Genomic DNA, 23,799 nt, shown 5'->3' on the forward strand with positions numbered 1-23,799 from the left:
CTCAATGTCCTGTCCCCCCCCATGTTCCCCCCTCGGGGACAATAAAGGCCTCTGGGCTGTCATTTGTCACTCGGTGTCACCTCCTGTCACTGGGGGTGAAGGGACACAGAGCCACCCCCGTGTCCCCAAGTGCCACCAGCGAGTGTCCTTTATTGGGGACCATCCCCGGTGTCCCCGCTGTCCCTGTCCCCACTGTCCCGGGGGTGGGGGGTGGCCTCGGCCCCCCCCGTGTCCTCCTGTGTGTCACTCATGTCCTTGTCACAGGGGTCCTCCTTGTCACCTTTGGTGTCACCCTTGGTGTCACCCCTGGTGTCACTTGTGTCCTTGTCACCGCTGCTCTTGTCACGAGGGTTCTTTGGGTCACTCTCTGTGTCACCCTCCATGTCACTCGTGTCCTTGTCACCACTGCTCTTGTCATGGGGCTCCTCCTTGTCACCTTCTGTGTCACCCTTGGTGTCACCCTCCGTGTCACTCGGGTCCTTGTCACCGCTGCTCTTGTCCCGGGGGTCCTCTGTGTCACCTGGGTCCCGCGTGTCACTCGTGTCTTTGTCACCGCTGCTCTTGTCCCGGGGGTCCTTCGGGTCACTCTCTGTGTCATCCTTTGTGTCACCTTCCGTGTCACCCTCGGTATCATCCTTTGTGTCACCTTCTGTGTCACCCTCGGTGTCACTGGGGTGCTCCGGGTGCTCCTCCTCGGGCTCCTTGTCGCCGGTGGCCTCTTCATTGTCACCGTTGTCACCCGGGTCCTCTTCGCTGTCCCCGGTGTCCTCTTCATTGTCACTGTTGTCACTCGTGTCCTCCTGGCTGTCGCTGTCCCCGGTGTCCTCTTCGCTGTCCCCTGTGTCCTCTTCACTGTCCCCGGTGTCCTCGTCCCCGGGGGTTCCCCCCCGGTTGGTGTTGACGAAGAGCCCCCCGTCCTTGTCCCCATCCCTGCACGGGGGGGGGTCACACTCGTGTCACGCCGCTGGCACCGTGTCCCCAAGAGTCCCCAAGTGTCCCCAAGTGTCCCCAGAAAGGCCCCGCCCCCCTTAATGCCCCACCCCCTTACTGAGCCCTGTTTCCAATTAACACCCGATTATTGTCCCTAATTAACACCCTGTTGTATCCCCCCCCTGTTATTGTCCCCCCAATTATTACCCCCAATTATTGCCCCCCACTGTGACCCCCCCAATTATTGCCCCCCACTGTGACCCCCCCAATTATTGCCCCCCACTGTGACCCCCCCAATTAGTTCCCCCAATTACCAACCCATTATTACCCCATTGTCACCCCCCAATTATTGCCCCAAATTATCACCCCAATTATTGCCCCCATTATCACCCCCCAATTATTACCCCTAATTATTGCCCCCATTACCACCCTCCAATTATCACCCCCCAATTATTACTCCTAATTATTGCCCCCCATTATCACCCCCCAATTATTACCCCCAATTATTGCCCCCCATTATCACCCCCCAATTATTACCCCCAATTATTGCCCCCCATTATCATCTCCCCAATTATTACCCCTAATTATTGCCCCCCATTATCACCCCCCCAGTTATTGCCCCCAATTATCCCCCCCAATTACTGTTCTTCATTATCACCCCAAATTATTCCCCCAAGTTATCACCCCCAATTATTGCCCCCCATTATCACCCCCCCAATTATTTTCTCCCCAATTACCCCCCCAAATTATTGTTTCCCATTGTCCTCCTCAATTATCACCCCCATTATGACCCCTCCCAATTATCACCCCTCAATTATTCCTCCCCCCCCCCAATTATTGCCCCCCAAACTCACCCCTCCCGGGAATTCGGCCTCTCGGGGGTCCCAAATGCCTCGGGCCTGGGGGGGAGTGAGGGGGTCACTGGGAGGGACTGGGAGGGACTGGGAGGGATGGGAGGGGGTGCCCCCACCCCGGGGGGGTCTTTGCCCTGGGGTGTTTTGGGGTGGGGGCTGTTTTTGGGGTCCTACCAGAGCCCCTGGGGGTGTTCTGGGGTGGGGGGTTTGGTTTTGGGGTCCTACCAGAGCCCCTGGGGGTGTTTTGGGGTGGGGGGGTTGGTTTTGGGGTCCTACCAGAGCCCCTGGGGGTGTTTTGGGGGGAGGAGCTGTTTTTGGGGTCCTACCAGAGCCCCTGAGAGTGTTTTTGGGGGAGGGGCTATTTTTGGGGTCCTACAAGAGCCCCTGGGGGTGTTTTTGGGGTGTTTTGGGGTGGGGGCTGTTTTTGGGGTCCTATCAGAGCCCCTGGGTGTTTTGGGGTGAAAGGGCTGTTTTTGGGGTCCTACCAGAGCCCCTGGGGGTGGTTTTGGGGTGGGGGGGTTGGTTTTTGGGGTCCTACCAGAGCCCCTGGGGGTGGTTTTGGGGTGGGGGGGTTGGTTTTTGGGGTCCTACCAGAGCCCCTGGAGCTGCAGCGAGCGCACGTGGGGGGGGAGCAGCACCAGCGAGATTTCGGCCTTGACCTTTGACCCCTCCTCGATGGGGTCCACGAGCAGGAAATCACCTGGGGGGGAACAGGACGGTGACAACGACAGTGTCAGGCTGACAGTGACAGTGTGACAGTGACAGGGTGACAATGACAATGACAATGTCACCTCTCTTGATCCAGATGTGTTTCCTGAAGCAGGGGGGCACTGACAGGGTGACAGTGACAGTGTGACAATGACACAACGACAGTGTCACCTCTCTTGATCCAGATGTGTTTCCTGAAGCAGGGAGGCACTGACAGGGTGTCAGTGACACAGTGACAGTGTAACAATGACAGTGTGACAATGACAGTGACAGTGTCACCTCTCTTGATCCAGATGTGTTTCCTGAAGCAGGGGGGCACTGACAGGGTGACAGTGACAGTGTGACAATGGCAATGTGACAATGATAATGTGACAATGACAGTGTGACAATGACAGTGACAGTGTCACCTCTCTTGATCCAGATGTGTTTCCTGAAGCAGGGGGGCATGCTGGCCAGGAACCGCGTCCCCTCCGCCGTCTCCACCTCGTGCAGGTTGTTCCCCGGTGTCCCCAACACCTGGGGGGGGTCAGGGGGGTCACGGAGGGGTCACAGGGGGGCAGGGCCACCCCCACCCTTGCCCCGCCCCCTGCCCAGCCCGGCTGTGTCCCCCTGTCCCCACAGACAGGGACACCCCGAGGTGCCCCCCAATGTCCCCTCTGTCCCCCCAGGGTGTCACTGTGTCCCCAGTGTCCCCCCAATGTCCCTTCTGTCCCCTCAGGGTGTCACTGTGTCCCCAGTGTCCCCCTGTCCCTGTGTCCCCCCAGTGTCCCCCCATCTCCCCCTCACAACCCTCTGCGCCACTTGAGGCTGTGTCCCGGTGTCCCCCCCAATGTCCCCCTCAATTTCCCTGTGTCCCCCCAATGTCCCCATGTCCTCGTGTCCCCCCGGTGTCCCCCAATCCCTCCCATGTCCCCTCTATACCCCCATGTCCCCCTATCCCCCCCAGTGTCCTTGTGTCCCCCCCATGTCCCCCCATGTCCCCTCCAATGTCCCCTCATGTCCCCTCCAATGTCCCCATGTCCCTCTATTCCCCCCATGTGCTCCCCAATGTCCTCCTGCCCCCCTATCCACCCCATGTCCCCCTGTGTCCCCCCAATGTCCCCGTGTCCCCCTATCTCCCCCATGTCCCCCCCAATGTCCCCATGTCCCCGTGTCCCCCCCAATGTCCCCCAATCCCCCTCATGTCCCCCCTATCCCCTCCAGTGTCCCCATGTCCCCGTGCCCCCCGGTGTCCCCCAATCCCCCCAGTGTCCCTGTGTCCCCCCAATGTCCCCCCAAAGTCCCCGTGCCCCCCCAGTGTCCCCCCCATTTCACCCTCACAACCCTCTGTGCCGTGCGGGGCTGTGTCCCTCTGTCCCCCCCAATGTCCCCGTGCTCCCCTGGTGTCCCCCCCATCTCACCCTGACGACCCTCTGCGCCACTGGGGGCTCTGTCCCCATGTCCTCTCCAATGTCCCCGTGTCCCCCCAATGTCCCCATGTCCCCCTATCCCCCCCCAATGTCCCCATGTCCCCTCCAATGTCCCCATGTCCCCCTTTCCTCGCCAATGTCCCCCTATCCCCCCCAATGTCCCCATGTCCCCGCAATGTCCCCGTGTCCCCCCGTGTCCCCCCATGTCCCCACGTCCCCCTATCCCTCTCATGTCCCCCCGTGTCCCCCCCATCTCACCCTGACGACCTTCTGAGCCAGTGGGGGCTGTGTCCCCATGTCCCCCCCAATGTCCCCATGTCCCCGTACCCCCCCGCTGTCCCCCCCATCTCACCTTGACGACCCTCTGCGCCACGCGGGGCTGTGTCCCAGTGTCCCCCCCAATGTCCTCATGTCCCCCCCAATGTCCCCATGTCCCTCTATCCCTCCAATGTCCCCGTGTCCCCCCCAGGTAGGTCCCCATGTCCCCGTGCCCCCCCCCCCCCCCCGGTGTCCCCCAATCCCCCTCATGTTCCCTCGTGTCCCCTCCAATGTCCCGGTGTCTCCCCCCAATGTCCCCATGTCCCCGTGCCCCCCCGGTGTCCCCCAATCCCCCCGGTGTCCCCGTGTCCCCCCCCCAATGTCCCCGTGCCCCCCGGTGTCCCCCCCATCTCACCCTCACGACCCTCTGCGCCGCGCGGGGCTATGTCCCGGTGTTCCCCCCAATGTCCCGGTGTCTCCCCCATGTCCCCGTGTCCCGGTGCCCCTCCGGTGTCCCCCCATCTCACCCTCACGACCCTCTGCGCCGCGCGGGGCTCGACGCTGTCCCGCAGCAGCTGCTGCACCACGTGCTTCCGCTTGGTGGCGCGGGACATGGCGGGGCTGGGGGCACACGGGGGGCGCTCAGAGACCCCCGGGGGATTGGGGGGGGCTCAGAGACCCCCCCGGGATCCCCCAAATCTCCCCTCGGGACCCCCGACCCGGCCCCGCCCCCCCCCGCGCGCCCGCTCACCTGCGGCGGAACTTCCGGGTGAGACCGGGCTGACGTCACATCCGGGAGGGAGAGCCTGAGAAGCCGCGCCCCCGGGGGCGGAGTCAGGTAAGGACACGCCCACACTGGGCGGGGTTTGTTGTAAAGACAGATCCGCTGTGGGCGTGGTCTAGCACGAAGCCACACCCACCAAAGGGCGGGGCTCACAGAAAATGAATGAACTCTCGGGGCGGGGCCAGAAGGAGAGGCGCGGCTTTCACACTGGTGGGTGTGTCTATGCAAATGTAGCCGAGCCGTGCTCTCCGAGACGTGGGAGGAGTCATGCAAATGTATGAGGTGATGGGACTTTGGTGTGGGCGGGGCCCATGCAAATTAGAAGAACCAAGCCAGGCGTGGTTATGCAAATGAGTCTGTGGGTCCGGGGTGGGCTATGTAGATGAGCCCACACTCGCGTGGTGGGCGGGAATATGCAAATGAAGACTTAGAGGGTGGAGCCGGGTCAAGGCGGACGGGCGGGGACATTCAAATGAAGTGGGCGTGGCCTGGGGCCTGCGGGTGGGTGCACCCCCCTCCCCGCCGAAGTGGATTGAGGGGGATGCTGTGACGTCACCGCCGAAGCGATGCGGCCCTACCTGACGTCACCACCGCCCCCCGCTGTCCGAGTAGTGTCCGTGACGTCATCACTCCCTCAGACACTTGATCCACCCCCCGTGACGTCATCACCCGCGTCCCCCACTCAGAGCCGCTTGGCCCCCTCCTCCTGTGGCGGTGACGTCATCACGCGGAGCGGTCTCTAATTGGCCGATACAGTGACGTCATCGCTCAGCGCGGTCTCCCATTGGCCGCGGCGGGAGCGGGACAAGATGGCGGCGGAGCGCGCGGAGGCGGCGGGAGCGGGGCCGGGGGGGGCCCCCGGGGAGCCCCTCAGGGACCCCCGCGCCGCCGAGCGCTCCCCCTACGCGAGCTGGGCCCACCCCGAGCTCCAGGCCACGCTGGCCGGCATCGGGGCCCCCGCGCAGGGTGCGGGACTGAGGGGGGGGCAGTGGGGATGGGGGTGAGGGGGGGGCAGGTTGAGGGGGCACCTGAGGGGGTTGAGGGGAGCTGGGGGTCGCCTACGGGTGTTTGGGGGGGCGTGAGGGTGTTGGGGGGGGCACCTGAGGGGATTGGGAGGGGCTGGAGAGGAGCTGGGGGTCGCCTACTTGTGTTTGGGGGGGGGCCTTGAGGGGATTGAGGGAACACAAGGAGCTGGTTTAGGGGGTACCTGAGGGGACTGAGGGGGCTGGGGGGGGCACAGGGGGCAGGTTTAGGGGGTACCTGAGGGGATTTGGGGTTTGGGGGTGCACAGGGAGCAGGTTTAGGGGGTACCTGAGGGGACTGGGGGGGCACAGGGGGCAGGTTTAGGGGGTACCGGGGGGGCTGGGGGTCACCTGAGGGGGTTTGGGGGGGACTTGAGGGGGTTGAGGGGTCACAGGGGGCAGGTCTGGGGGGTCATGAGGGGACTGGGGGGGGTTGGGGGGGTCATGAGGGAATTAGGGGGGTCTGGAGGATTTGGGAGTTCTTGGGGGCTCTCAGGGGGTCCTTGAGGGGGTTTTGGGGGGGATCTCAAGGATGTTTGGGGGATGTTGGGGGGCTGCAGGGTCTCATTGGGGCCTTGAGGGGTATTTGGAGGTCACAGGAAGGGTTGGGGGGTCCCTGGGGTTATTTTGGGGGTTCCTGAGGGGTCTTATTGGGGTTTTGAGGGTTTTTTGGGGATCACAGGAAGGGTTGGGGGGGGTCCCTGAAGGCAGAAAAATTTTAGGGGGGGTGGCAAAACAGGGGTTTCTGTGTTGGGGGAGGGTCATAATTTGGGGGTCCCTGACCCCCCCTTGACCCCCCCAGGGACCCGTGAGGAGCTGCTGGAGCGACTCCAGGCCTACACCCTGCAGGTGAGACCCCCTGGGACCCCCAAAATTGGGGGGGGGGGCACCCCAATCTCCCTTTGCCCTCCCCCCAATCCTTGTGTGCTCCTCATTTTTGGGGCTGTTTATGTAACTTTTTGGGGGGCTGGGAGGGGTCCCACCACCCCCATCCCTTCAGGGGGGGTCTCTGTGCCCCCCAAAAGTGGGGGGGGCTCAGGGGGACCCCCCAAATTTGTGTGTGTCCCCCCCCAGACTGGGATCGTGCTGAGCCGCCCCAACCTGCGCCCCGAGGAGGGGGACAAGGCCCCGCCCCCCCAGGTAGGATTTTGGGGGGGTTTGAGGGGGGGGCAGGACCCCCCCTGGGGGCTGGTTTGGGGGTGGGGGGCAGTGGGTGCTGGGGGAGACCCTCAGGGGGTCCCAATTTTGGGGTGAGGGGGGATAAATAAAGGAGTAAAATTACGCCCAGGGCACCCAAATTTTGGGAGGGGGGGGCAGAAGCACCCCCAGGACAGCTAAATTTTGGGAGGGGGGCAGGAGTATCCCCAGGGTACCCAGATTTTGGGAGGGGAGCAGGAACACCCTCAGGGCACCCAAATTTTGGGAGGGAAGGGCAGGAAAACCTCCAGGGCACCCAAATTTTGGAAGGGGGGGGGCAGGAGCATCCCCAGGGTACCCAAATTTTGGGAGGGGGGAGGAAACAGGAGCATCCCTGGGGCACCCAAATTTTGAGGGGGGGGGGCAGGAGCACCCTCTGGGCACTCAAATTTTGGGGGGGGGGGGGTTAGGACACTATTAGGGTGTTCAGATTTTGGGGGGGGTGGGGGGTTAAGATACCCCCAGAACACCTAATTTTGAGATGAGGGGGTCAGTGGGTGCTGGGGGGGGCGGCACCTCATTTTGGGGAGGAGGTGTTAAAAGCCCCCCAGACCACCCAATTTTTTGGAGGGGGGGATTAAAGACCCCCCCAGAACACCCAATTTTTGTTTGGAGGGGGGGGTCAAACCCCCTATTTCCAGCTGGGGGGGGGGTCAGACCCCCCCAATTCCTGGGGGGGGGGGGAAGAGGGGGGCTCAACGAGTGCCCTTCTCTAACCCCCCCATCCCCCTTTTTTGCCCCCCCAGCTGCCCCCCCTGCTCCCTCCCCCCCCTCCGGGGCTGGGCTTGGGTTTTGGGCTGGGGGGGGGTCCCGTGGGGGGGGTCCCGGTGCCCCCCCCGCCCCCTCCCCCGGGGGGGCTGTCGGAGGAGGAGCGGCTCTCGCTGGGGCAGCAACAGGCGGCCCTGCTGCTGCAGGAGGAGAGGGTGAGCATTTGGGGGGGTTTGGGGGGGTCCTGAGGGGTTTGGGGGGAGCTGTGGGGGTCAAAGGGCTGCTGCAGGAGGAGAGGGTGAGGATTTGGGGGGGTTTGGGGGGGTCCTGAGGGGTTTGGGGGGAGCTGTGGGGGTCAAAGGGCTGCTGCAGGAGGAGAGGGTGAGGATTTGGGGGGGTCCTGGAGGGATTTGGGGGGGTCTGGGGGGGTTAAAGGGCTGCTGCAGGAGGAGAGGGTGAGGATTTCGGGGGCGTTTGGGGGGTCTGGGGCGGTTAAAGGTGCTGCTGCAAGAGGAGAGGGTGAGGATTTGGGGGGCTTTTGGGGGGTTTGGGGGGGTTAAAGGGCTGCTGCAGGAGGAGAGGGTGAGGAATTGGGGGGTCCTGGGGGGGGTTGAGGGGGTGTGGGGGGGTTAAAGGGCTGCTGCAGGAGGAGAGGGTGAGATTTGGGGGGGTCTGGAGGGTCTGAGGGGGTTAAAGGGCTACTGCAGGAGGAGAGGGTGAGGATTTTGGGGGGGCTTGGGGGTCCTAGGGGGGTCTGGGGGGGTTAAAGGGCTGCTGCAGGAGCAGAGGGTGGGGTTTGGGGGGTTTTTGGGGGGTCCCTGTGGGTGCTGGGGGGGCCCAAAGCCCATGACTGTGTCCCCCCTGTCCCCCCCCGCAGGGCCAGCACCCCTTTGGGGACAAGGCCAAGGAGCAGGAGCTGCTGGAGCAGCAGAAGAGGGTGAGGGGGGGGCTCCCCTGACTGTGGGGGGGGTCTCCCATGGGTGGGGAGACCCCCCCCAAGCCTGTGGTGCTGCTGGAGGAGGGGGCTCCCCTGGGTGTGGGGGGGAAGGTCCCTTGAGTGGGTGGGGACCTCCCCTGGGTGGGGGGGGGTCTCCCATGGGTGGGGAGGGGACTCGGGGACCCCCTGACCCCCTCGTGCTCCTCTCCCACGCCTGTGGTGCTGCTGGAGGAGGGGGCTCCCCTAGGGGGGGGCAGGGGGGGTTCCCATGGGTGGGAGGGGGCTCCCATGGGTGGGGAGGGGTCTCGGGGACCCCCCCTGACACCCCCGTGCCCCCCCCAGGCCGTGGTGCTACTGGAGGAGGGGGCTCCCCTGGGTGTGGGGGGTTTCCCATGGGTGAGGAGGGGTCTTGGGGTCCCCCCTGTGCCCCCTTGACCCCTTGTGCCTCCCCCCCCAAAATTGGGGTGCTGCTGGAGGAGGGGGCTCCCCTTGGCGGGGGGGGAGGTCCCCTGGATCCAGGGGGGCTCCCCTGGGTGTGGGGGGTCTCCCATGGGTGGGGAGGGTCTTGGGACCCCCCCCGGACCCCCCTGTGATCCCCCCCAGGCCGTGGTGCTGCTGGAAGAGGGGGCTCCCCTTGGCGGGGGGGGAGGTCCCCTGGATCCAGGGGGTCTCCCCTGGGTGGGGGGGGTCTCCCCTGGGTGAGGGGGGTCTCCCCTGGGTGAGGGAGGGTCTCAGGACCCCCCTGACCCCCCCGTGCCCCCCCAGGCCGCGGTGCTGCTGGAGCAGGAGCGGCAGCAGGAGATGGCCAAGCTGACCCCCCCGCCCCCCCCGGCCCCCCGCGGCCCCCCTGAGGGGACCCCCCTGGGCACCCCCCTGGGCACCCGGACCCCGCTGGCCCCCCGAGGTGAGGGGGCACCCCTGGGGGGGGGACACATCGTGGTGGTGTCCTGTCACACCCCACCTTGTGTCCTCTCCATGTCACTCTTATGTCATTCCTGTGTCTGCCTCGTGTCATGTGTTTCCCCTCTGCCACCCCTCTGTCCTCCCTTCGTGTCCCCTCTTGTGTCACTCTTGTCTTCCTGTGTCATCCTTGTGCCCCCCCATGTCCTCCCTGTGTCCCCCACATCTCCCCCATGTCCCCACCCATGTCTTCTGTGTCCCCTGCGTGTCCCCGTGTCTCCCCTGTGTCACCCCCGTGTCCGTTCATCTCTCTCTTGTCTCCCCTGTGTCCCCCCATGTCCCCCCACGTCCCCCCCGTGTCCCCCCCTGCTCACATCGCCTGTGTCCCCCCCGTACCCCTCCTGACGTCACCCCTGTGTCCCCCCCATGTCCCCCCTGTGTCCCCCCATGTCCCCCCCACGTCCCCCCCGTGTCCCCCCCTGCTCACATCGCCCGTGTCCCCCCCCCCAGGTGGTCCCATGGGAGCCCCCCTGCCCATGGGGGCCCCCCGGCCCCGAGGACCCCCCCCACCCCCTGGGGAGGAGAGCAGAGAGGTGGGTCTGGGGGTGCAGGGGGGGGACTGTAGAGGGGGGGGTGTCTGTTCCTTATGGGTAGGGGTCTCCTACTGATGGGGGGGGGGGTCTGTTCCTGATGGGGGGGGGTCCTATGGATGGGTGGGAGTCTCCTTTTGATGGGTAGGGGTCTCCACCCGATGAGTGGGGGTCCTATGGATGGGTGGGGGTCTCTACCTGATGGGTGGGGGTCTGCTCCTGGTGGGTGAGGGCCCTACAGATAGGGAGGGGTCTCCTCCTATGGGTGGGGGTCTCCTGTTGATGGGTGGGGGTCTCTTCCTGATGGGTGGGGGTCTGCTCCTGGTGGGTGGGGGTCCTACAGGTAGGGAGGGGTCTCCTCCTGATGGGTGGGGGTCTCCTGGTGGGTGGGGTTCTCTTCCTGGTGGGTGGGAGTGCTACAGATAGGGAGGAGTGTGCTCCTGATGGGTGGGGGTCCTACGAATGGGTGGGGGTCTGTTCCTGATGGGGGGGTTCTATGGATGGGTGGGGTCTCATCCTGATGGGTGGGGGTCTGCTCCTGGTGGGTGGGGGTCTTCTGGTGGGTGGGCATCTCTTCCTGATGGGTGGGGGTCTGCCCCTGATGGGTGGGGGTCTCCTGGTTGGTGGGGGTCTCCTCTTGAGGGGTGTGGGTCCTACAGATAGGGAGGGGTCTCCTTCCGATGGGTGGGGGTCCTATGGATGGGTGAGGGTCTCTTCCTGAGGGGTGGGGTTCTATGGATAGGGAGGGGTCTTGTCCTGATGGGTGGGGGTCTGCCCATGATGGGTGGGGGTCTCCTGGTGGGTGGGGGTCTCTTCCTGATGGGTGGGGGTCCTACAGATAGGGAGGGGTCTCCTTCCGATGGGTGGGGGTTCTACAGGTGGGTGGGGGTCTGTTCTTCATGGGTGGGGTTCTATGGATAGGGAGGGATCTGCCTCTGATGGGTGGGGGTCTCCTCTTGATGGGTGGGGGTCCTACAGATGGGTGAGGGTTTCTTTCTAATGGGTGGGGGTCTCACGGATGGGTGGGCGTCTCATCCCGATGGGTGGGGTTCTTGTCCTGATGGGTGGGAGTCTGCACTGATGGGGGGGGGGTCCTATGGGTGGGTGAGGGTCTCTTCCTGAGGGGTGGGGGTCTCCTCCTGATGGGTGGGGGTCCTACAGATAGGGAGTGGTCTCGTCCTGATGGGTGGGGGTCTCACAGATGGGTGGGGGTCTGCTCCTGGTGGGTGGGAGTCTGTTCTTGGTGGGTGGGGGTCTCTTCCTGATGGGTGGGGGCTCCTACAGGTGGGTGGGGGTCTCTTTTTGCTGGGTAGGGGGTCTCCTTGAATTCCAGGGGATGTTAGGGGTCCCCCTGAATTTTGGGGGGTCCTCCTGAGTTCGGGGCAATTTTAGGGGTCCCCCTGAGCTCCCGAGGGTCCCCCTGACCCCCCCTGTCCCCCCCCAGCCCGAGGACTCCGGGGTGGGCCCCAAGATCCCGCAGGCGCTGGAGAAGATCCTGCAGCTCAAGGAGAGTCGGCAGGAGGAGCTGGTCACCGTCCCGGGGGGCTCAGGTGAGACCCCCCCCTGCCCAGGGGGGACCCCCAGAACCCCCCACAGCCAGGGGGGACCCTCAGAACCCAGAGGTGACCCCCAGAACCCCCTTGCACCCAGGGGGGACCCCCAGAACCAAGGGGGGATCTCCAGAACCCCCTGCACTCAGAGGGAACTTGTCATCTGTGGGAGGGAGGGGCAGCCCCCAAGGGTGGGGGGCACCCCCTGACCCCCCCCCCGTGCCCCTGAGGGTGGGGGGCACCCCCTGAACTGTTCCCGGTGCCCCTGAGGGTGGGGAGCACCCCCTGACCCCTCCCGATGCTCCCAAGGGTGGGGGGCACCCCTGAATCCCTTTGATGCCCCCAAGGGTGGGGGGCACCCCCTGAACTGCCCCCGGTGCCCCCGAGGGTGGGGAGCACCCCCTGACCCCTCCCCAATGCTCCCAAGGGTGGGGGGCACCCCCGAATCCCCTTGATGCCCCCAAGGGTGGGGGGCACCCCCTGACCCCCCCCCCCCGATGTCCCCAAGGGTGGGGGGCACCCCCTGACCTCCCCCCCAGTGCCCTCAAGGGTGGGGAGCACCCCCTGATCCCCCTCCCAGTGCCCCCAAGGGTCGGGAGCACCCCCTGACCCCCCTCCCAGTGCCCCCAAGGGGGGGGAGTTAGTGCCCAAGGGGGGGGGGGGCACCCCGAAGGGTGGGGGGCACCCCCTGACCCCCCCGATGCCCCCCCAGGGGAGGAGGAGATGGAGACGGAGCCGCGGGCGTCGGCCTCGGAGACCGAGGAGGACACGGGGGGCTCCAAGAAGGAGGTGACACTTTTGGGGGGGCTTTGGGTGCCTGTGGGGGGGTCAGGCCCACCTTGGGGTCCCTAATAGGGGGGGTCAGGTCCACCCTGGGGTGCTGTTTGTCCCCATGGCGGGAGTCAGGCCCACCTTTGGGTCCTATTTGTCCCCATGGTGGGGTCGGGACCACTGTGGGGTCCCTATGGGGGGGGGTCAGGCCCACCCTGGGGTCCCCCCTGTTCTCATTGGGGGGGGTCAGGCCCACCTTGGGGTCCCTAATGGGGGGGTCAGGCCCACCCTGGAGTCCCCCTGTCCCCATGGGGGGGTCAGACCCACCTTTGGGTCCTATTTGTCACCATGGGGGGGGTCAGGACCACTGTGGGGTCCCATTGGGGGGGTCAGACCCACCCTGAGGTTCCCCCTGTCCCCATGGGGGGGGGGGGTCAGACCCACCTTGGGGTCCCCATGGGGGGTTCAGGCCCACGCTGGGGTCCCATTTGTCCCCATGGGGGGGTCAGACCCACTCTGGGGTCCTGTTTGTCCCCATGGGGGGGATCAGCCCCACCCTGGGGTCACCGTGTCCTCCCCCCTCCCCTCCCCCCCCAGAGGAACCGGAAGCGCCGGAACCGCAAGAAGAAGAAGCGGGGGGGGAGGGGCGCGGCCCGGGAGGGTCCCCCCACCCCCACCCCCCCCAAGGGGGACCCCGAGACCCCCGGGGAGACCCCCCCGGAGGTGGAGATCGAGTACGTGACCGAGGAGCCCGAGATCTACGACCCCAACTTCGTCTTCTTCAAGAGGATCTTCGAGGCCTTCAAGGTGGGGATTTTGGGGAGGGGGGGGCACCTCTGGGTGCTGGGGGGGGGGCAGCGCCACCGGGGGGGTCCCCAAACATCACCCAGGGGCACCCACAGGTGACAAAATGCTTTATTTTGGGGGAGTTTGGGTGGGGTTGGGGGAGTTTTGGTGGGTTTAAGGTGTTTCTTGTGGTGGGGGGGACACCCATTGAGGGTGGGGGGCACCCACTGGGTGCTGAGAGGGGTGGGGGGGCATCTCAGGGTGCTGGGGGGGTCCCCAAATGTCACCCAGGGGCACCCACAGGTGACAAAATCCCTTATTTTGGGGGAGTTTCAGTGGTTTTAAGATGTTTCCCATGGTGGGAGGGGGCACCCATTGGGGGTGGGGGGCACCCAGTGGGTGCTGAGAGGGGTTGGGGGGCACTCCTTAAGGGTGGAGGGCACCTTTGGGTGCTGGGATGGGGGGCAGCGCCACTGGGGGGGTCCCCAAATGTCACCCAGGGGCACCCACAGGTGACAAAATCCTTTATTTTGGGGGAGTTTTGGTGGTTTTAGAGTGTTTTTTGTGGCGGTGGGGGGCACCCAATGGGTGCTTAGAGGGGTTGTGGGGCACCCACTGAGAATGAGGGGTACCCAGTGGGTACTGGGGGTGTCAGCGCCACCGGGGGGGTCCCCAAATGTCATCCAGGGACAGCCACAGGTGACAAATGCCTTATTTTGGGGGAGTTTGGGTGGTTTTGGGGGAGTTTTGGTGGTTTTAAGGTGTTTCTTGTGGTGGGGGGGAACACCCATTGAGGGTGGGGGGCACCCAGTGGGTGCTGAGAGGGGTGGGGGGCACCTCAGGGTGCTGTGGGGGGTCCCCAAATGTCACCCAGGGGCACCCACAGGTGACAAAACCCCTTATTTTGGAGGAGTTTGGGTGGTTTTAAGGTGTTTCTTGTGGTGGGGGGGGGCACCCAATGGGTGCTTAGAGGGGTTGGGGGCACCCACTGAGGGTGGGGGGCACCTTTGGGTGCTGGGGGGGGGGGCAGCACCCCTGGGGGTTCTCCAAACGTCCCCCAAATTTTGGGGGAGTTTTGGGCGGATTTGGGGTGGTTTTAAGGGTGGGGGGCACCCCTGGGTGCTGGGGGGGGTGACAGGGGACCCCCTGACCCCCCCCCGTGCCCCCCCAGCTGACGGATGACGTGAAGAAGGACAAGGAGAAGGAGCCGGAGCGGGCGGAGAGGGCGGAAAACGCCGGAGCCCCCCGGAAAAAGGGACCCGAGGACGGGACCAGGGGCAGCGACGGGGACAGCTCGGAGGATGAGCAGGTGGGACAGGGACACTGGGGACACTGGGAGGGGCATTGGGGACACTGGGGGGGCATTGGGGACCCTGGGGGGACATTGGGGACATTGGGGACACTGGGGGGGCATTGGGGACACTGGGGGGACTTTGGAGATATGGGGGAATGATGGGGACAGCTCGGAGGATGAGCAGGTGGGACAGGGAACACTGGGGGGGCATTGGGGACATTGGGGGGCATTTGGGACCAGGGGCAGTGACGGGGACAGCTCGGAGGATGAGCAGGTGGCACTGGGGGACATTGGGGACACTTGGGGGACTGTGGGGGGACATTGGGGACACTGGGGGGGCATTGAGGACAGGGGGACACTGGGGGGGACATTGGGGACATGGGGCAGTGATGGGGACAGCTCTGAGGACGAGCAGGTGGCACTGGGGACAGGGGGACACTGGGGGGACATTGGGGACACTAAGGGGACATTGGGGGGACATTGGGGACACTAAGGGGACATTGGGGACATTCCCAAGCACGAGCAGGTGGGGACATCTAAGGGACAGGGGGGGCCTGGTACTGAGGTGGGGACAACACGGGGGGGTTTGGGGACACTGTGGGTGGTGGGGGGTGACAGCAGGGACGTGGGGGAGGGACAGTCCCTGGGAGGGGACAGTCCCTGACGGTGCCACCGCCACGGTGTCCCCAGGAGAAGAAGCAGGAGGTCCCCAAGCTCTCCAAGAAGAAGCTGCGGCGCATGAACCGCTTCACCGTGGCCGAGCTGAAGCAGGTGACACTTGGGGACACTTTGGGGACACTTGGGGACACGGCCTTGGGCCTGTCCCCTCCCTGTTGTGGGCATGGATAGCACCCGGTGTCCCCCTGGGAGCCCAGATGGGGACCCAGGAGCCACCCCAGTGACCCCTCAAGGGCACCTTGGGGACCCCAGTGCCACCCTGGGGTCACTTTGGGGGTCCCAGTGCCACTCTGGGGTCATTTTGGGGGTCCCAGTGCCACCCTGGGGTCACTTTGGGGACCCCAATGCCACCCTGGGGTCACTTTGGGGACCCCAATGCCACCCTGGGGTGCTGTTTGCACACCCAGGGCTCACTTTGGGTGCCCTGAGGTCCCCCTTGTCACCTCACCAGTCTCATCAGTGCCACCCTGGGGTCCTGTGTACCCACCCAGGGCCCCTCTTGGTGTCCCCAGTGTCACCCAGTGCCCCCACTGACCTCCCCTGGGTGTCCCCAATGTCACCCTGGGCTCTCCTTGGTGTCCCCAGTGTCACCCAGTGCCCCCATTGACCCACCCTGGGCTCCCCTGGGTGTCCCCAGTGCCACCCTGGCCTCGTCCCCCGCTGTCCCCTGAGTGTCCCTGCCCTGTCCCCTGATTGTCCCCCCGTCCCCTGAGTGTCTCTGTCTCCTGAACATTCCTTGACTGTCCCCACTGTCCCCTGAATGTCTTCTACTGTGTCCCTGCTGTCCCCTGAGTGTCCCTGCACTGTCCCCTGACCATCTCCTGACCATCCCCCCGCCGTCCCCTGACTGTCCCCACTGCCCCCTGAGTGTCCCCTGATTGTCCCTTGGCTGTCCCCAGCTGGTGGCCCAGCCGTGTCCCCACTGTCCCCTGAGCATCCCCTGAGTGTCCCCTGACCGTCCCCTGACTGTCTCTGCTGTCCCCTGAGTGTCCCCTGACCATCCCCTGGCTGTCCCTTGGCTGTCCCTGCTGTCCCCTGAGTGTCCCCTGACCATTCTCTGGCTGTCCCTGAGTGTCCCCTGAGTGTCCCCGCTGTCCCCTGAGTGTCCCCTGGCTGTCCCTGCTGTCCCCTGAGTGTCCCCCAATTGTCCCCTGACTGTCTCTGCTGTCCCCTGAGCATCCCCTGACTGTCCCCTGTCTGTCCCCGCTGTCCCCTGAGTGTCCCCTCACCGTCCCCTGACTGTCCCCGCTGTTCCCTGAGTGTCCCCCAATTGTCCCCTGACCGTCCCCCCACTGTCCCCTGAGTGTCCCCCAATTGTCCCCTGGCTGTCCCTGCTGTCCCCTGAGTGTCCCTCCGTCCCCTGTCTGTCCCCACTGTTCCCTGAGTGTCCCCACTGTCCCCTGAGCATCCCTTGACTGTCCCCTGACTGTCCCCGCTGTCCCCTGAGTGTCCCCCCTGTCTGTCGACGCTGTCCCCTGAGTGTCCCCTGACCATCCCCTGACTGTCCCTGACCGTCCCCTGACTGTCTCTGCTGTCCTCTGAGCGTCCCCCTTTTCTGTACCCGTTGTCCCCCAATTGTCCTCTGACCGTTCCCTGGCTGTCCCCGCTGTCCCCTGAGTGTCCCCTGACCATCCCCTGACTGTCCCTGCTGTCCCCTGACCGTCCCCTGACCATCCCCTGGCTGTCCCTGCTGTCCCCTGAGTGTCCCCTGACCATCCCCTGACTGTCCCTGCTGTACCCTGAGTGTCCCCTGACCATCCCCTGAGTGTCCCCGCTGTCCCCTGAGTGTCCCCTGACCATCCCCTGACTGTCCCTGCTGTCCCCTGACCGTCCCCTGACCGTCCCCGTGGTGTCCCCAGCTGGTGGCCCGTCCGGACGTGGTGGAGATGCACGACGTGACGGCTCAGGACCCCAAGCTGCTGGTGCACCTCAAGGCCACGCGGAACTCGGTGCCGGTGCCGCGGCACTGGTGCTTCAAGAGGAAGTACCTGCAGGGCAAGAGGGGCATCGAGAAGCCCCCGTTCGAGCTGCCCGAGTTCATCAAGCGCACGGGCATCCAGGAGATGAGGGAGGCCCTGCAGGAGAAGGTGGGGGCACCGGGAAGGGGGCTCGGGGGGGTTGGGGTTGGGTTTGGGGAGGTTGGGGTTGGGTTTCTGGGGGTTTGGGGAGGTTGGGGTTGGGTTTCAGGGGGGTTGGGGTTGGGTTTGTGGGGGTTTAGGGAGGTTGGGGTTGGGTTTCTGGGGGTTTGGGGAGGTTCTGGGGACGTTGAAGGGGTTTGGGGACGTCAGAGGTGCCCAGAAGGAGCTTTGGGGACATCCCCCAGGTGTCACTACCCCTCTCTGTGTCCCCAGTGCTGGGGACTGTCCCCAGGAGTGTCCCTGACCCTGACCCTGTCCCTGACCCCATCCCTGTCCCCACGTGTCCCCAGAAGGAGCAGAAGTTGAGGGGTGTCCCAGGGCTCAATGGTTGTCCCCAGGGCTGTCCCTGACCCTGTCCCTGTCCCTGTGTGTCCCCAGGAGGAGCAGAAATTGAGGGGTGTTCCCAGGACTCAGTGACTGTCCCCAGGGCTGTCCTTGAGCCTATCCCTGACCCTGTCCCTGTCCTCTGTGTGTCCCCCCTGTGTCCCCAGGAGGAGCAGAAGTTGAGAGGTGTCTCCAGGGCTGTCCCTGACCCTGTCCCTGACCCTGTGTGTCCCCCCTGTGTGTCCCCAGGAGGAGCAGAAGTTGAGGGGTGTCCCCAGGGCTCAGTGACTGTCCCCAGGGCTGTCCTTGAGCCTGTCCCTGACCCTGTCCCTGTCCCCTGTGTGTCCCCAGGAGAAGCAGAAGTTGAGGGGTGTCCCCAGGGCTGTCCCTGACCCTGTGTGTCCCCCTTGTGTCCCCAGGAGGAGCAGAAGTTAAGAGGTGTCCCCAGGGGTGTCCCCAGGGCTGTCCCTGACCCTGTCCCTGACCCTGTGTGTCCCCTGTGTGTCCCCAGGAGGAGCAGAAGTTGAGAGGTGTCCCCAGGGCTGTCCCTGACCCTGTCCCTGACCCCATCCCTGTCCTTTGTGTGTCCCCAGGAGGAACAGAAGTTGAGGGGTGTCCCCAGGGCTCAGTGACTGTCCCCAAGGCTGTTCCTGACCTTGTCCCTGTCCCCTGTGTGTCCCCAGGAGGAGCAGAAGACGATGAAGTCCAAGATGCGGGAGAAGGTTCGGCCCAAGATGGGCAAGATCGACATCGATTACCAGAAGCTGCACGACGCCTTCTTCAAGTGGCAGACCAAGCCCAAGCTCACCATCCACGGGGACCTCTACTACGAGGTGACACTGGGGACACCTTGGGGACACCCGGGGACACGCCATGGGGTGGCCTGGGGGGACATCTGGGGCCTCAGGGACATCCTGGGGGGACATTTGGGGCTTTGGGGACATCCTGGGGGGACATTTGGGGCTTTGGGGACCTTCCCCTCTTGTGTCACCTCCATGTCCCCCCGAATGTCCTCCATGTTCCTCCCCATTTCCTCTCCATGTCCCCCTATGTCTCCTCCATGTCCTCCCAGAATGTCCCCAATGTCCCCTCCCCATGTCCTCTCCATGTCCCTTCCATGTCCCCCCTGTATCCCTTCCATGTCCCCCCCATGTCCCCTCCTTGTCCCCCCAGAATGTCCCCAATGTCCCCTCCCTATGTCCCCTACATGTCTCTCCCTGTATCTCCTTCCTGTCCCCCCCGTGTCCCCCCAGAATGTCCCCAATGTCCCCTCTCCATGTCCCTCTTCCTGTCCCCTTAATGTCCCCCCAGAATGTCCCCAGTGTCCCCTCCATGTCCCCCCCATGTCCCCCCAGAATGTCCCCAATGTCCCCCTCCATGTCCTCTCCATGTCCCCTCAGAAAGTCCACAATGTCGCTCCCCATGTCCCTCCCCATGTCCCCTCCATGTCCCCCTTCATATCCCCTCAGAATGTCCCCAGTGTCCCCTGTCCATGTCCCCTCCATGTCCCCCCAGAATGTCCCCCCATGTCCCCCCCTGTGTCCCCCCAGAAAGTCCCCAATGTCCTCTTTCCATGTCCCCCCCGTGTCCCCCCCGAGTGTCCCTAATGTCCCTCTCGTGTCCTCCCCATGTCCCCTCCATGTCCCCCCCGAGTGTCCCCAATGTCCCCTCGGTGTCCCCCCAGGGGAAGGAGTTCGAGACGCGGCTGAAGGAGAAGAAACCGGGAGATCTCTCGGATGAGCTGAGGATCGCACTGGGAATGCCCGTGGGACCGGTAAGGGATACTGGGAATGGCACTGGGAACACTGGGAATGGCACTGGGAACACTGGGAATGCCCGTGGGACCAGTAAGGGACATTGGGAATGGCACTGGGAACACTGGGAATGGCACTGGGAACACTGGGAATGCCCGTGGGACCAGTAAGGGACACTGGGAATGGCACTGGGAACACTGGGAATGGCACTGGGAACACTGGGAATGCCCGTGGGACCAGTAAGGGACACTGGGAATGGCACTGGGAACACTGGGAATGGCACTGGGAACACTGGGAATGGCACTGGGAACACTGGGAATGCCCGTGGGACCAGTAAGGGACACTGGGAATGGCACTGGGAACACTGGGAATGGCACTGGGAACACTGGGAATGCCCGTGGGACCAGTAAGGGATACTGGGAATGGCACTGGGAATGCCCGTGGGACCAGTGAGGGACACTGGGAACACTGGGAATGGGGGGACACTGGGGATGGGGGGACACTGGGGATGGGGGGGTCACCCGTTGGTGTTGGGCACCCCCAGACTCAGGGGTGACTTGGGAAGGGTCTGAGGGGGCACCCTGGGTGCTGGGGGTGGGTCTCTGGGTGCTGAGGGGGCACCTCTGGGTGCTGGAGGCCCTCCAAGGTGACCTGGGGGTGCTTGGGGGGGCACCCCTGGGTGCTGGGGGTGTCCCTGGGTCCTGGGGGGGGATTCCCTGGATGCTGGGATGGGTCCCTGGGTACTGGGGGGGATCTCAGGGTGCTGGGGGTTGTCCCTGGGTCCTGGGTGCTGGGGGGTGTCCCTGGGTGCTGGGGTGGATCCCTGGGTGCTGGGGGTTCCCCTGGGTGCTGGGGGGGCACCCCTGGGTGCTGGGGGTTCCCCTGGGTGCTGGGGGTTCCCCTGGGTGCTGGGGGGAGTCTCTGAGTGCTGGGGGGGCACCCCTGGGTGCTGGAGACCCCCAGTCTTCAAGGTGACTGGGGGGGGGGGGTTTCTGGGTCCTGGAGGGGGCACCCCTGGGTGCTGGGAGGGTCCCTGGATGCTGGGACTCTCCCCCTGGATGCTGGGGGGGTCCCTAGATGCTGGGGAGGCACCTCTGGGTGCTGAGGGTTCCCCTGGATGCTGGGGGGGGGTCCCTGGGTCCTGGGGGGGTGGGTCCCTGGATGCTGAGATGGGTCCCTGGGTGCTGGGGGGTGTCCCTGGGTGCTGAGGGGGCACCCCTGGGTGCTGGGGGTTCCCCTGGGTGCTGGGGGTGTCCCTGGGTGCTGGGGGGGCACCCCTGGGTGCTGGGGGGGGTCTCTGAGTGCTGGGGGGTCCCTGGGTGCTGGGGGGTGTCTCTGAGTGCTGGGGGGGTTCCCCTGGGTGCTGAGGGGGTCCCTGGGTGCTGGGAGGGGTCCCTGGGTGCTGGGGGGGCACCCCTGGGTACTGGAGACCCTCCAAGGTGACCTGAGGGTGCTGGGGGGGCACCCCTGGGTGCTGGGAGGGTCCCTGGGTGCTGGGGGGGCACCCCTGGGTGCTGACCCCCCCTCTTTTCCCCCCCAGAACGCCCACAAGGTGCCCCCCCCGTGGCTGATCGCGATGCAGCGCTACGGACCCCCCCCCTCCTACCCCAACCTCAAGATCCCGGGGCTCAACTCCCCCATCCCTGAGGTGAGGGGAGAATTTGGGGGGGTTTGGAGGGTTTAGGGGCTCAACTGCCCCATTCTCGAGATGAGAGGGGGATTTTGGGGGGTTTGGGGGGGGGTTGGGGGCTCAACTGCCCCATCCCCGAGGTAAGAGAGGGAATTTGGGGGGCTTGGGGGGTTTGGGGGCTCAACTGCCCCACCCCTGAGGTGAGAGGGGGGGTTTGGGGGCTCAACTGCCCCACCCCTGAGGTGAGGGGGAGATTTTGAGGGGGCTTGGGGGGATTTGGGGGGGTTTGAGGGCTCAACTCTCTCATTCCTGAGGTGAGGGGGGGGATTTGGGGGGTTTTGGGGGGTTTTGGGGGTCGTTTAGGGACTCAACTGACCCATCCCTGAGGTAAGAGAAGGAATTTCGGGGGTTTGGGAGGGGGTTTAGGGGCTCAAATCCCCCATCCCCGAGTTGAAGAGGGGATTTTGGGGGGCTTTGGGAGGTGTTTGGGGTCCTGGAGGGGGGGGGGCTGAGGGGGTTGGTTTGGGGGTCTCGGGGGGGTCTGTGGGTGCTGATGGGCGGGAGTTTGGGGGGCCTGGAGGGATTTGGGGAGGGCTGGAGGATGTTGGGGGTCTCTGGGGAACCAGGAGGGGTCTGGGGGGGGGTCAGGGGTGGTTTTGGGGGGGCTCTGTGACCTCCCCCCCCGGAGTTCATCCTTTGGACCCTCTGGGAGATTTTGGGGGAGATTTCAGAGGAATTGGAGGGTGGGGTGGATTTAGGGGGTACAGGGGATTGGGGAGGGGGTCAGGGTTTGTTGGGGGGGTTTGGGGGGGCTCTCTGACCCCCCCCGTGCCCCCCCCAGGGCTGTTCCTTCGGGTACCACGCGGGGGGGTGGGGGAAGCCCCCCGTGGACGAGACGGGGAAGCCGCTTTATGGGGACGTGTTCGGGACCAACGCGGCCGAGTTCCAGGTACTGGGGACCCCCCCGGGACCACCCCAGGAACCCCCCCAAACCCCTGGGACCACCCTGGGACCCCCCTGGGACCCCGAAACCCATGGGACCACCCTGGGAACCCCCCCAAACCCCCGGGACCACCCTGAGACCCCCCCAAACCCCTGGGACCACCCTGGGACCCCCCCAAACCCCCGGGACCACCCTGAGACCCCCCCAAACCCCTGGGACCACCCTGGGACCCCCCCAAACCCCCGGGACCACCCTGGGACCCCCCCAAACCCCTGGGACCACCCTGAGCCCCCCTCCAGGATCACCAAACCCCCAGGACCACCCTGGGACCCCCCCAAACCCCTGGGTTTTTCCCCAGATGAGGGAGGAGGAGATGGATGGGATGCCTTGGGGGCAACTGGAGCCCCCAAATGCCCCTCCTGGGCACCCAAACCCCCCCAAACACCCTGACCCCCACCCTGACCCCCCCCCCAGCACCCAAACCCCCATCCTGACCCCCCCTGTGCCCCCCCAGACAAAGGAGGAGATCGATGGGACCCCCTGGGGGGAACTGGAGCCCCCAAATCCCCCTCCTGGGCACCCAAACTCCCCCAAAACACCCTGACCCCCAACCTGACCCCCACCTTGACCCCCCCCAGCACCCAAACCCCCACCCTGACCCCCCCTTTGCCCCCCCCAGACAAAGGAAGAGGAGGAGGAGATCGACCGGACCCCCTGGGGGGAACTGGAGCCCTCGGACGAGGAATCCTCGGAAGAGGAGGAGGAGGAGGAGAGTGATGAAGAAAAACCGGATGAGACCGGATTCATCACCCCTGCTGACAGGTCAGGGACCCCCCCCAGCACCCAGGGGTGCCCCCCAGCACCCACAGGCACCCCCCAGCACCCACTGAGACCCCCCAAATCCCCTTGAGCCCCCCAATCCCCCCCACTTTGGGCTGATCCTCTCGAGTCTCTCCTTGGGATGGGGACGGGGTCCATCACCCCCAGGGACAGTTTGGGGACCTCCCAGCACCCATTGAGACCCCCCAGCACCCAGAGGCCTCCCCCAGCACCCACAGGGACCCCCCAGCACCCACAGGGACCTCCCAGCACCCATTGAGACCCCCTAAATCCCCCTGAGCCCCCCAATCCCCCCATTTGGGGCTGATCCCCCCGGGGTCGTCCTTGGGATAGAAAGGGGGGTCCATCACCCCCAGGGACAGGTTGGGGACCCCCCCAGCACCCAGGGGTGCCCCCAAGCACCCATTGAGACCCCCCCAGCACCCATTGAGACCCCCCCAGCACCCATAGCTACCCCCTTAAACTCCCCCAAATCGCCCTGAGACCCCACATCCCTCCATTTTGGGCTGATCCTCCCGAGTCTCTCCTTGGGATGGGAATGGGGGTCCATCACCCCCAGGGACAGGTTGGGGACCCCCCCAGCACCCACAGGGACCCCCCAGCACCCATTGAGACCCCCCCAAATCCCCCTGAGACCCCAAATCCCTCCACTTTGGGCTGATCCCCCCCGGGGTCCTCCATGGGATGGGGACGGGGTCCATCACCCCCAGGGACAGCTTGGGGACCCCCCCAGCACCCACAGGGACCCCCCAGCACCCATTGAGACCCCCCTCAAATTTCCCTGAGCCCCCAAA

The 23,799-nt window shown here is 65.1% G+C and overlaps 3 protein-coding genes across 9 annotated transcripts in view; 1 reads left to right on the top strand and 2 right to left on the bottom strand.

The window, feature by feature from the left end:
• Positions 1-130: 130 nt before the first annotated feature.
• EIF1AD (eukaryotic translation initiation factor 1A domain containing) lies at positions 131-4,965 on the bottom strand. 7 transcript variants are annotated; one of them, XM_032677612.1, is made up of 8 exons: positions 4,911-4,965; positions 4,687-4,780; positions 2,900-3,008; positions 2,376-2,484; positions 1,785-1,829; positions 759-930; positions 611-707; positions 131-520 (listed from the first exon to the last, which is right to left on the bottom strand). In XM_032677612.1, the coding sequence occupies exons 2-8, from the start codon at positions 4,771-4,773 to the stop codon at positions 150-152; spliced, it is 990 nt and encodes a 329-aa protein (XP_032533503.1). In that variant the 5' UTR covers positions 4,774-4,780; positions 4,911-4,965; the 3' UTR covers positions 131-149. The 7 variants fall into 7 exon arrangements, with proteins under 7 accessions (XP_032533503.1, XP_032533504.1, XP_032533507.1 ...); XM_032677613.1 differs by lacking the exon at positions 4,911-4,965 and adding an exon at positions 587-610 and having other exon boundaries at positions 647-707; positions 4,687-4,858; XM_032677616.1 differs by lacking the exon at positions 4,911-4,965 and having other exon boundaries at positions 131-387; positions 449-520; positions 4,687-4,858.
• A 772-nt stretch (positions 4,966-5,737) lies between these two features.
• Positions 5,738-23,435, top strand: SF3B2 (splicing factor 3b subunit 2). Its single transcript, XM_032677626.1, has 19 exons — positions 5,738-5,909; positions 6,768-6,814; positions 7,040-7,105; positions 7,909-8,085; positions 8,748-8,807; positions 9,573-9,711; positions 10,218-10,300; positions 11,742-11,847; positions 12,560-12,636; positions 13,216-13,425; positions 14,576-14,713; positions 15,389-15,469; positions 17,236-17,463; positions 18,522-18,671; positions 19,523-19,612; positions 21,133-21,240; positions 22,064-22,171; positions 22,845-22,987; positions 23,426-23,435. The coding sequence occupies exons 1-19, from the start codon at positions 5,753-5,755 to the stop codon at positions 23,433-23,435; spliced, it is 2,178 nt and encodes a 725-aa protein (XP_032533517.1). The 5' UTR covers positions 5,738-5,752.
• Positions 23,436-23,705: 270 nt separating this feature from the next.
• LOC116781845 (OTU domain-containing protein 5-like) overlaps positions 23,706-23,799 on the bottom strand; it is an 11,095-nt gene continuing 11,001 nt past the window's right edge. Inside the window, exon 7 of the mRNA XM_032677607.1 lies at positions 23,706-23,786. Coding sequence (XP_032533498.1) covers positions 23,706-23,786 — 81 coding nt within the window. The remainder of the gene's footprint in view (positions 23,787-23,799) is intronic.

The sequence above is a fragment of the Chiroxiphia lanceolata genome, unplaced genomic scaffold (assembly GCF_009829145.1).
Source record: "Chiroxiphia lanceolata isolate bChiLan1 unplaced genomic scaffold, bChiLan1.pri scaffold_68_arrow_ctg1, whole genome shotgun sequence".
NCBI lineage: Eukaryota > Metazoa > Chordata > Aves > Passeriformes > Pipridae > Chiroxiphia > Chiroxiphia lanceolata.

Excerpts from the sequence above, each read along its gene's own strand:
- EIF1AD (XM_032677612.1), bottom strand. The coding sequence starts at position 4,773 with ATGTCCCGCGCCACCAAGCGGAAGCACGTGGTGCAGCAGCTGCTGCGG. Across the intron at positions 1,830-2,375 it reads CTGCAGCTCCAGGGGCTCTG|GCCCGAGGCATTTGGGACCC; the intron begins GTAGGACCCCAA and ends ACTCCCCCCCAG. Across the intron at positions 708-758 it reads ACAATGAAGAGGACACCGGG|GACAAGGAGCCCGAGGAGGA; the intron begins GACAGCGAAGAG and ends GAGGCCACCGGC.
- SF3B2 (XM_032677626.1), top strand. The coding sequence starts at position 5,753 with ATGGCGGCGGAGCGCGCGGAGGCGGCGGGAGCGGGGCCGGGGGGGGCC. Across the intron at positions 8,808-9,572 it reads TGCTGGAGCAGCAGAAGAGG|GCCGCGGTGCTGCTGGAGCA; the intron begins GTGAGGGGGGGG and ends GTGCCCCCCCAG. Across the intron at positions 10,301-11,741 it reads CTGGGGAGGAGAGCAGAGAG|CCCGAGGACTCCGGGGTGGG; the intron begins GTGGGTCTGGGG and ends GTCCCCCCCCAG.